This window comes from Xiphias gladius, chromosome 21 (assembly GCF_016859285.1).
Source record: "Xiphias gladius isolate SHS-SW01 ecotype Sanya breed wild chromosome 21, ASM1685928v1, whole genome shotgun sequence".
Taxonomy (NCBI): domain Eukaryota; kingdom Metazoa; phylum Chordata; class Actinopteri; order Istiophoriformes; family Xiphiidae; genus Xiphias; species Xiphias gladius.
In genome coordinates, this window is record NC_053420.1 from 30,980,200 (window position 1) to 30,991,980 (window position 11,781).

At 39.7% G+C, this 11,781-nt stretch overlaps 1 protein-coding gene across 1 annotated transcript; it reads right to left on the bottom strand.

Annotated features, from left to right (window-relative positions):
• Positions 1–244: 244 nt before the first annotated feature.
• On the bottom strand, positions 245–7,566 carry chia.1 (chitinase, acidic.1). The gene is made up of 11 exons (XM_040115451.1): positions 7,506–7,566; positions 6,555–6,584; positions 6,241–6,445; positions 3,721–3,777; positions 3,407–3,572; positions 2,960–3,084; positions 2,456–2,579; positions 1,770–1,952; positions 1,133–1,249; positions 783–909; positions 245–470 (listed from the first exon to the last, which is right to left on the bottom strand). The coding sequence occupies exons 1-11, from the start codon at positions 7,522–7,524 to the stop codon at positions 262–264; spliced, it is 1,362 nt and encodes a 453-aa protein (XP_039971385.1). The 5' UTR covers positions 7,525–7,566; the 3' UTR covers positions 245–261.
• Positions 7,567–11,781: the final 4,215 nt, after the last annotated feature.

Here is an 11,781-nt window from a genome sequence, read left to right on the forward strand (position 1 = left end):
TAGGCACATTTTTCATCAGGTCATGTAATGATAAGGTTCTGTTTATTTTGTTTTGCAAAGCAGATGAGTCAACAGCAAAGAAGAATGTTGAAAAGAGACAGCAATTCTATCATTGGTTTATGTTTTGTTCCTGTTGTAATCCAGCACCATGATCTTAATAAGTGAAAGCTGACACAGTGAAAAGATTTTATTGAAACATAATTCACGGTCTTATACATTCATAGACTCTGGTGCTTGTGTTGTAGTTCATGTTGCTGTGGCTCACGGCCAATTGCAGCACTTGCAGTTATCCCAATAGATGAGGCCGGGCTGGCAATGGTTCAGGTAGGTGATTTCCTGGAAGCACTGGAAGTAGGTGGTCTTATCAGCTGAGTTCTCATACAGGCCGTCAGGGCGGCCATGGCAGAAGTTGACAATGGGGTCCCTTGTAGTGGTGGGGGCCTGGGTGGTGGTGGGCTTTGGGGGGAAGCCTGCAGAGTCAGGTGTGGGCAAATAAATTTCATCAACAGAAGAAACAGAGGCTAAACCAGCACTTGATTATACATTGCACCGAAATTCAGAAAAAGGTCCCCAAAAATTACGAGAATCTTTAAGCCTTTTTTTTGCAGCTTGAAATGATGAAACACAACACCTTTTTTAAATGAGCAATTTATGAAAGATCGTTTTAAGGTGTCTGAGATTGCTTCTGATCAATTGATACGGAAAGCAAATCAAGAAACCAAAAGCAAAAGGCATCACAGTGAGAGAGTAGCTTTCAGAGTTAGCTGAGGTACAGTATTTACCCATGGACATTCTGAGGTGGTTGATGAGAGGATATGCCCCAGCTGAGCAGAAGGATCCACCAAAGTCATCCATGTCCAGAGTCCACACATGAGCACCTCCCAGGTTGTTGGCAGTCATCCACTGGACCTGAAGGATGACCACATCAGTACCAAAGATGAGCAGAATAGCAGCAGTTACAGACCGATGAAATAGACCTAAAACTACTCTTGTTAGAGTGCCTGTTTTTATTTATTCTCCGAAATCACCTAAGATCTTAAAGGCAAGAACATTTGATCACAGGTTACAAGAGTGAGAATTGTTGCCTAATGACATTACTATAACTGCACGTAGTAATGGAGTTCTTAGTTACCTTGGAAACATAGCTACGAAGGTCATCATAACCAACCCAAGAACTGCCATAGGTGGCATATGGAACCTCCTGTTCAACGATCCATTCAACAGTAGCACTGGAGGTGAAGACACAGATCTGGGTGCACAGAAACATAAAGAGTTAGATCAGACTACACAGGACTTGGGATGGAGTTACTCTAAGTATAGCAACTTTACTGACATAATCATTTAAAGGAAAAGTTCACCCTTATTTGTAATTTATAATTTTGGATCATTTAGTCGTTCAGGGGTTTATTTTTCTTATTCTCATGGATAACTGATCAAATGCAGATGACCGAAAGTCATGCTGAGATAGTGTAATTTAACTGCAGAAATGTTTAAATATAAAGGACAGGCAGGGGTGACAGTACTTCAGTATTTTAGGGACAGAGAAGAAGCAGAGATGCCAGAAGCAGTAACTACAATACTTTTAGGGTTTTGAATTGAGGGTGTTTCCTTGATTGCAGGCATGCACCAATGTGGCTTTACTGGCCCAGTAATGGGTGAGATTTACACCCTAATTTTTAACATCAGTGAACACAGATGTAGAAGCAATTACTCAGGAATTGTTGAATTTTTGGCAAAAACTCCGCTGAGTAAATATGAATGTACAGTACCTCATAGAAGGCCCAGAAGCCAGCAGTGCGAGTGTATGGCCCGGCATCTGCAGGGCCGTTAGCTGGTGCTCCCAGGCCAGTAGCAACGCTGCTAAGACGGAAGGTTCGTCCGTAGGTGGGGAAACCCAACAGCAGCTTCTCAGCTGGTGCTCCAAGAGCCAGCCAGTGGGATACTGAAGAGTTCTAACATAAAAAGACAAAGGATATAAATAGTACAGTATAAAACGATTCAATATTTTTATATTAGCTTTGAATTGGATGATTCACTGTAATGTAAAAGGTTTGCTAGTGCTATCCATTCAAGTGTGAATCAACAGCCACTTCTGTAGCATTTAGCTCATTATTTATAGCAGCAGGTGTTTTTCCCAGAGGTTGGTGGTGACTAAACCAGAGCTCAGAGGGGAGTGAATATTTGACATACATTCAAATGCTGAATAGAAGCATGACTTTCCATATTATATCAACACTCATTGTCATTAGTTTTGTGAGACCTCTTCCTCCTCAGTGGTCAAAAATCAGTTAATGTAAGCAGCCTTAGATGTAAAAAGGTTTCTGAAAACTAATCAACCCTAAGTTGTGAAATATAGGTTTTTAGACTGCATTTTGGACAATTTGACAATAAATACACCGTCAAACTAACACATAGACTAATGCCAAAGAGTGTATGTAGTTTGTGTGCGTCTTACAATATTATGGTGAATGTGTGAGCCGGAGTCCAAAGAGCTGCGGTACAGTGGGCTGTTGTGTCCAGTAGCTGCCTCCCAGTATCCATGGAAGTCATAGGTCATGACATTGATGAAGTCAAAGTGACTGTCAATTTTGAAAGGTTTTCTTTTTAGGTCAACAGTGTTGAAGGACATGGTATATAGTACAAGCAAACAATTTGGTTTAACAGTAAAGGTACAATTCTTATAATGCTAAACAATAATAGGCATATTGGTTGAGTCCAGCGATATCTCAAAAGTCTACCCTTTCAGTGAATACTGGTCTCATGTTCAATTCTGGTCATATTTCCTATCCAGATGTCTTTGAGCAAGATACTGATACAGATATCTGTCACACACAGTAAGTAGAGCTAGTTTATTTTGAATTATCAGTAGCAAAACAATGCCTGTGATTTACTACTGATACCAAAACTATACCTTTTTTGATACTTTACTTTTGGATGAGTCCATTGAAATCAAACTTACGGGGAAATCTTGCTGACTTCGTAGGCTGTGTCGATGTTGGAACGGAATGCAGCAACGTTGGCCGACAGCATCAGCTGAGTCCTCCTGTTGTCTCTGGCATCATCCTCAAAGGCCTTGGACAGCTCCTGTAGGCACAATGAACAAAACACCTCAGATACTCCACAACTGATTTTTTGTCTTTCTCCTACTACAGTGGAACCCAAAGCTTTTTTGCAGGCCCCCCCTTTTGTGGATAGAAATATAATAGAAGATAGAAACACAGAGATAAATGGGCTACACGTAACCTGCACCGATTTTTACAGCATTTCATATCATATAGCAATTCAAAATCATATAATCACTAGCTTTTGGCAAATTGACATGCATGATACCTATTGAAACACTCCTGAATTTAAATGAAGGTCTAATTTTCAAAAACTATTATTGTAAAATGGGGGCCATTCTAACCATGACCAGCAGGGTGAACCTCTCCTTGTCCTCCTTTGGGCTGCCATTGTGTCCTGGATATTCCCAGGCTAAGTTTAGCCCATCAAAGTTATGGGTGCGCAGGAAGCTGATGGCCGACCTGATGAAGGCTGCACGACTCTCAGGCCTGGTGACCATGGTGATGAATCTGGTGGGATGGAGAAAACAAAAGCTGTGGAAACCATTCTGGTAACGCAGCAAGGAAGGAAGGAGGAAGGTTTCAGACCTCTGAGCTAAATAAGTGTTCAAGTACATTCACGATATGTGTGGGAGACTAGCTTAGTATTTAAACTTACGGGCTCATTCCATTGACTGCGCCACCGACTGAAAGCAGAGTCTTCAGTGCAGGATTGCTAGAAGCAGAGAGTGAGATCATTTAACATCACAAAGTTTCTGGTCAAACTAATGCTGATGACATAATTACGGTATGTCTCACTTTCTGTTGTAGTCAACTTATTGGCCTAGGAAATATATAATTATTGTTGGCTGATCTATCCCTGTTAAATAGTGATAGTAATGAGGTCTTCCTATCAACAAGTCCTCCAACCTAAACGACCATATAGGTTGCTTGTCCCTACCCTCAGATATGACCCATAGGAGTGTACCGGTGGCAGACGTACTGGACCTTTGTCATCATGGTAAGAATCATCATGGCTTGATATTGTGGAACTGTCACAGTTTGGTTAGGCTTAGGCACAAAACCTAAATGGTTAGGTGTGGGTTGAGAATAAGTACTTCCTTGAGTTTAGGTTTAAGGTCATGGTTACAATGGTAAACACATGGTTAAAGTTGTGGCACAGTCATGGATCAAAGAAACAACACTGGAAATGAACAGCGGTCTCGTGTCACAGTCCTGTGTTTTGTCAATATATCCATCCACCCCAACCTGCTCCTAACATGGGCTTTGTCCCTCTTTATACTACATCACCTGACTTCCTCCTTTGCTCCCATCATAATTACTATGGCAGCCAGAGGTCACCTAACAATACAGACAGTCTCCTCCTATAGTTCTATGACCTCAAAGCCAATAGTTAAGGCTCTTCTCTGATGTAGACATTCCTTGAGGTAACTGTGAACAAAATAAAGAAAACTTGGGTGTGTTTCTGATTCGGACATACCTTACCTCCACATATTATTTAACTTCTTTTCACACTGTACATATTACATACTTGCTTGTTTTTTGTACCGTATATAACATAGCTAGACTCATGCTACTGTACTTACTATTTATTGATTCTGCCCCTACTGTGCACATCATTGTTACATTACTGAAAAGTTAAAGCTGCATTCACCAGCAGCCTATATTTTGAGTATTGGTTTTCTGTACATATCATAGTTACATCCATTCTTACTCTATTACTATTTAGTTCATTCATCTTTATACTTACATTTACACTTACATTGACTCATTTGTCAGGTTTTATCCAAAGCCACTTACAAGTGAGGGACAACAATAAAGCTTCAGTACAGTAGGAGACCTTGAAGGAAGTACTTAGTACTAAATCTCTTCAATAAGACAAATTAGAGGTGTTAGGAGAGGAGGCGCTTTCAGAGGAGATCAGTCTTCAAGAGTTTCTTGAAGCTAGAGAAGGACACCGCTGCTCTGATAACATTTGGTAACTTGTTTCACCATCGGGGAACCACAAGCGAGAACAGTCTTTTATCATACATACAGTACATGAACATTATATCTACATGAACTTTGCTACTGTTACCATTGTTGGTTAAATGCTGGACAGAAGTTCTTTTCCTGGAAACATGTCTAAAGGTTATTTTAGATTCTGAAGAACCAGTTCTTTTAAGTATTCACCTTTATTACCATCTGATCATATTACTCTAATTCTCTTTTGTGGATTTACCAAACAACCATTAGGAGATATGACTATTTAACTGCAGTCTTAAAGAGTCTTTGCTGTCCTTCCATCACAGTATACAAGGTTTAAATGACCTTGCTCCAGGGTTCATATCTGATATGCTTGCTAGCTGTGAGCCTATTACACCAGCCAGGTCAGTAAGTGCTGGGCTCAGTAATAATCTCACTCCTGTTGGAAACACCATCAGCTTTAAGTGTTTGTTCTTGCAGACAGGGAAGAGTCTGCCCCCTAAGCTGAGAAGTGCCTTTGTATTATATTTATTTCACAGTACCTACAGAACATTTAAATAATGAATAGTTATGAACATCTGCTGGAAATGTGGATAGTAAATAATTTGGACCATGAATTTTAACTTAAAATTGAATTTGAATTGAAGTAACGTATAGAGGTGATGGGTCATCTGGGGCAAGTGTTGCAAACCCTGCTTGCTGGCAGCAGAAGAAATCCTCAGTTGCTGCTGTAAGGTTAGAGTCAGAACAGTTTTAAAATGGTGTTTTTAGTTGTTTGGCTGCCAAGGGGAAAGTTTCATGCTCACAATGTCAAGTGCCTTAAGTGTGGGAAAACAACAATACACAACTCTTTGGTAATGAAAGTGGATGGTGCGAATGTGAATATTTTATGGAATTGTTACTAGCCTGCTATTCATTATAAGACATAGCTGACAAGGTGATGGTTCCTCCCACCTCAGCTTCAGAACTGAAAATTATGCTGAAGCATAAAAATGCATTAATGGCGTTGAAAATGTGTAATCATTTATGTATAATCAATTGGAAACTTTCCCCATGCTTTCAAATATAGGACATAAATATAGGTCAAATTTAATTCGACGACTTGACACTTTTCTAATTTGTGTGTACATATAGGGTGCCTTCAATCTCGAAGAACCCATGTCAGCCGAATGTTGGTGTCTAGACTAGCTGACTGCGCAGACTGTAAACTCACACATTCTTGAGGCTGTTGAGTTTCCCGTACTGCTGCTCATCATTCCACTCGATAGGGCTGATCTGGTTGGCGCTGTTGATGGTGGCCAGAGCGTAGATGACATGGGTGCACAGGAAGGGGTCGATGTTGTCTGGGGTGAATTTGGCAATGCCGGGCCTGTACTGGGCCCAGTTGGTCATTTGGCACACCAGTTTATTGGATGAAGCTGAAGGAGGGTGGAGGCATAGCAGCAGTGAGACTTTGACTCTACCTGCTTTGAGTCTGAAAGTTCGACTAAGAGCAGTAAACACTTGTCATACAAAGCAAATGCTTACCCACGTGCAGAGTGAACAGAACACCCAGTGCTGAAAATAGAGGGAAAACATGAAGAAAGAACAAACACTGGTACAGTAATACAGGTGATGTATACATAAAATACATTTCATGTCCAAGAAAAGACAATATGGAATCAACAATCACCTAGTGTGCACAGCTAACTACAAAATTGTGGCTAGTAAGACAATAAAGTAACCTGGTCATTTTAGACAATATAGGTACAGTTTACTTCCCATGCAAAATGGATTTTTTATTCCTTATTCAAATCTAGGTATGAAGATAGAGGAGGTGGAGAATGGAGCGTGTCGTACATGTCATGACATATGTTAAAAACTTGGCATCTGTGGTTTTTACGGCTGTGCCAACGAAAAGTGGGTTTACTTCCGCTCCACTAGAAGAACCGCGCTCCGACAGTCAGTCCATCCACGGTTTGAGAATCAGTGGTCTGTTCGTTTCTTTGCCCGTCTTCCAGCCTTGTCTTACACCTGTTCTCCTGGTCTTCAGCATGACAGCCAGCTCACTGCCTCGGAATCCTGGCTGCCAAGCTTCCACCTGGATACCTCCCCCCTCATCTCAGCCCCAAGCCCCCAGATTGCCGCCATCTCTTCATCATTGCCTTGGCACTGCCTGTCCAGTGTCTGCATTTGGGTTTAGCCAGGGCTGAATATGTCTTTGTATGTATTTGTCTCACTAAATATTTGTTTCAATCTGTCTGTATTTGCTTCAGATAACATCTGTCTTCTTTTGTAATTTAATTTAATTTTCTAAAAATTCTATTGAACTACTTAGTTTCTAGTGTACTTTAGTTAGATACAATAGCTGATGGCATCAGTATAGAGAGACAGCAAACAAAGAATTCCATTAAATTGATAACTTGTTCATTTCTGCATATAACAATAAAGCCTTTGCTTGAACTGAACTGAATGAGTGAGTGAATGAATGGTATTTACCTGTGAAGAGTCTCGCCATTGTGCTCTCTGGAGATCCAACCAATGTTCTGCTGTAGTAATGCACGTCTGAAGTATCATAAAAACATTCATGAGATGATAGAAAATGCAAGAGGAGGAACAACAGATATCATGCACCCTCTGCTGAAACAATTAGATTATGAATTACTCAGCAGAAAATTAACTGATTTGTCTTATTAAATTTAATACTTTTTCTCTGACAAAATAAACAATTTTAAGACACTGATTTGGTCTGGTCTATTCTGATGGACATTTTGGCACTGTCGTATACCAGACAATTCACTGATTATAACAAATTACAATTGAGGCTAATCACTTTCTTCCCCTTTTAAAAAAATAAATAAAGCACTTGCAGCTAAATGCATAATATGACACAAATCCAGACATGGTGGTGATCTCATTACCTTTCACCAAGAGGAACAGAAGCAGAATCCAGAGCCCTGTGGAGCTGGGTCAGATTTATATTTTACTCATTAATGACGAATAGCTGGTGGCAAGGTGCAGCAGATAAGAGCTAATAACCTCTCATCCAGCTAAGAATTATACCTGCTGGGAAATGAACTCAGTTTCTACACCACAGATAACTGCAGTGATAACTGTAATCAGTGCACTTCTGCATGAATTAATAATAAAGAATAATGATTAGTAATAATGAAATAGTTAAGTTGGTAAAGGGGTGATAGTTTCCTGCTAGGAATCTGGTTTTGTATCCTGTCACCTTGGGGTGCAGACCCCATGGTTGGATGAGGATGTGCATGTGCCCTAGGTAATTGGCGGAACCCTCCAGTATTTTGTGCTTGGCTGCTATCTTACACAGGGTCGAATGAGTTGATTGATATCAGTTTCATCTTGTGCGTCCAGTAGGTCCATGTCTAGCCTAGCTTAGCACAAAGCCTGGAAGCAGGGGGAAACTGTTAGCCTAGCTCTTACAAAAGTGAAAAAGCACATCATCTGCCAACTCCAAATCTTTCTTAAGCTGTACATGTTGCATCTTTTTAGCTATCAAACTAGTCACCAGTCCATTCAAGAGTTATCTGGGTTTTGTTCATTGTTTCGACAGAGGCAAGGTTTTTGGAGTATCACTATTTTCTACATGTAAAATCCATACCCGGGTTTCAGAAACCTGGATAAGCCCTTATTCACGTTTTGAGAAACCTGGATATGCTTGCTGGAGCACAGAACACTGTCACATGTAAACAGCTTATCCAGGTTTCTGATACTTATCTGTCATACTTGCAGGTGTGTCATCAACTGAAGTTGCATAGTAATTAATGTAAGTCAGTAAAACAAGAAATACAATGATAAGTTATTCATGATGATCTACACACTCAAATAAAGAAAAGTCTGACTCCACTAATGCAGATCATAAATGGTAAATAAATTGGTTTCACTGACTTGTGATCAGATGGACAATCTAGATTCATCAGAACTGGACTGTTGAGGTAAATAAGTCGGTACAGAGAGTGGGTGGTTAGGGTTAGTCCCCAAGATACTTAAACCCTTTCACTTGGAGCAGAAAATCTGTCCCCAACCGAAGGGAGCAATCCACCGTTTTCCGGCAGAGAACCATGGCCTTAGACTTCGAGGTGCTGACTCTCATCCCAGCCACTTCACACTCGGCTGCAAACCTGTCCAGTGCATGAAGGTCAGAGTCTGATGAAGCCAACAGAATCACATCATCTGCACATAGCAGAATAACTCACTGAGCAGTGTGGGTAGAGGAAGAAATCACATGGCACATGAGTGAGCACAGCAAGAGCACATACACACACACAGTGAACTTATGTTGGGAGAGGAGGCAGGAATGGGCGTTACACACTTTGGCAGTCCAAAACCTTCTTACAAATAAGTCAGAGGAGAGCCTCGGCATAGGAGGCTACAAAAGGTTTACATTTTCTTTCAATATGTTGTCATGTATGTAAAGATCCAAAATGAACCCTGTAAGTGGACTTCTTCATTACTATCAGCAGAATGATTCTGTCCCAAGCTTTTCGATCCATATAAGCTATAAACGTTTTCCACGTTTATATATATATATATATATATATATATATATATATATATATATATATATATATATATATATATAGAGAGAGAGAGAGAGAGAGAGAGAGATAGATAGATAGATAGATAGATAGATATAGATATGTATAGATAGGTAGATAGATAGATAGATATGCTGTGACATGATCGTTGAATGTAGTAAATGCACACGTTACTAAAATACAATTCCAATGTGTTTATTTTAAATCATATTTACAAGTAGCACCCCTCCCATAAAGTAACAGTAGACAGTGCATTTCAGCCCAGCCATATGAAACACACTTGTTGTTACCATCATAAGTCAGTGATGAAACCAGTGAGCCCAACAGTAAACCTGAACATTCAGCCAGAACATTCAGTGACTGAGCACTCAGTCATGGTGAAATGACTTTATGGCTCTTCAATGAATACTAAAGGCATTGAGAAAACACTTTGTACAGAGTAAAGCACAACCACACAAAACCAGGACAACAGATTCAACAGTTCCGAAAGCATTTTCAACTCATGGACTAGTGCAAAGATGGAGCAGCTGCATGATGCTCGACATGTCTGACAGACAGTGATTAAATTCAGGTTCAGACCAATTTAGTTCTTTGAAGACTGAGACCAGTAATTCAGCACTTAGGCTGACAGCAAACCAAGAATCAGTACTTCGAGCACTATGGGACATTACGACAAAAGCCAGAGTACTGAAGTGCTTGTAGGCCCAGAGGTGGACCATGGTGACCGAGACCAGAGATTCATCAAATCCAAATATCAGTACACTTGAGCACAGAAGTTGTGACTAATCAAAGAACATGTGGGCAATAATAATAATCACTTTCTACAGCTCTCAGCCTACATAGTGAAATTCACAGTGTACATGTTTTGGCATTTTGAATATTTTGCTTTCCAGTGTAAACAGAAAATGATACTTCCTGAAGTTTGCCTAATACATTGTTTTTGCTACACCCAGACTAATGTAAGTTAAATCATTAACTAAGAGCAACATTTTGGTGTAAATTCTGAAGCATGTGATGAAATTTTACATTTTTCTGACAAAATAAAGCACAACGTTGTACAATCAAGTGGTCTATCATTCAACCACTTTTACACAAAAAAGTTTTGGTTGTCTAGACCATTCAAATATTTAAATACCATACAAAATGAAAACTTAAATAATAATAATAATAATAATTATAATAAAAGAAGAAAAGCTACTTTGGATTCATGTCCAGGATTAATGGGTTACAGATGAACCTTTCAATTTAACTTATGTTGTTAATGTGGAAACCTGCTCTGATTTTGGCATTTTTAAAACATGTTTTTAGTTTTAGTCAGCTCTCATTTTTTTTGTGAGTCTCTTATGTAACTCAACGCCTCTTGATCCTTTGGATTGGGCGAGATTAAAAAAAAAATGTGGCTGTCAGCTGGCTGCTCATTTGCAGACACTGGGGACTGTAAGTAAGGAATCCTATCTCAGACTAAGGTAAAATCAGCCTTACGCAACTTTATCAAAGTGGTGGTATCTGGACAAGATAGCTATAACTGTGGACTAAATCTGTCTACTAGAGGTCACATCTTTCCTGTAAACTGTAATGATCTAACATGTCACACAAGGGCTAATAGATGCTGACAAGTTTACAATGAGGACAATATATGACACTATTAACTGTACTCACTGATAACTTTGGTGACCCGCTCTTTCATCATTTCCAGTGATGCATCCCCCTGCCCCGGTCATTTCATATCAAGCTATCAGCATAAAAGCAGCTGCAATTAACCCAATAAACGCAGAACATAAGCATTTTACATTTTACATAAAACGATGCTGGCAAATAAGAGATGAAATACTCTTTCATCCTTCCAATTTCACTTCCCCCAAAATGAGATATGAATAGAAATAGTAAACATTCATTTGGACCAGTGACACAGTCCATAGTTTGCTATAATTACAGCTGAGGCAAAAACACAAACAAGCATACAGACATTATCAGGAGTTTAAAATCAAAAACAAAATCTCTTCAGTGCTTCAGTGAATGTCTGTAATTCTTTGTTCACACTACGAGCAGCAAGACCGGCAAGTGCCATCAGAAGTTCAGTTTGGTAGGAGCTCAAGATGTGTGTTCGCACAGAAAAGAAAGCAAGAAACATCGCTCTGTCAGTAATATTTGGATTACCAAGACTGGTAATGCAGAACAGAAAGTGAAGTGGTTTTACCAAAGATGTCTTTGTA

Bases quoted from the DNA above. Each gene is read 5' to 3' on its own strand.
- chia.1 (XM_040115451.1), bottom strand. The intron at 3,085-3,406 runs GTTAGAATGGCC...TTGTGCCTACAG, and splicing joins GGTTCACCCTGCTGGTCATG to GAGCTGTCCAAGGCCTTTGA. The intron at 2,580-2,959 runs GTAAGTTTGATT...CAAAATTGACAG, and splicing joins GAAGTCAGCAAGATTTCCCC to TCACTTTGACTTCATCAATG.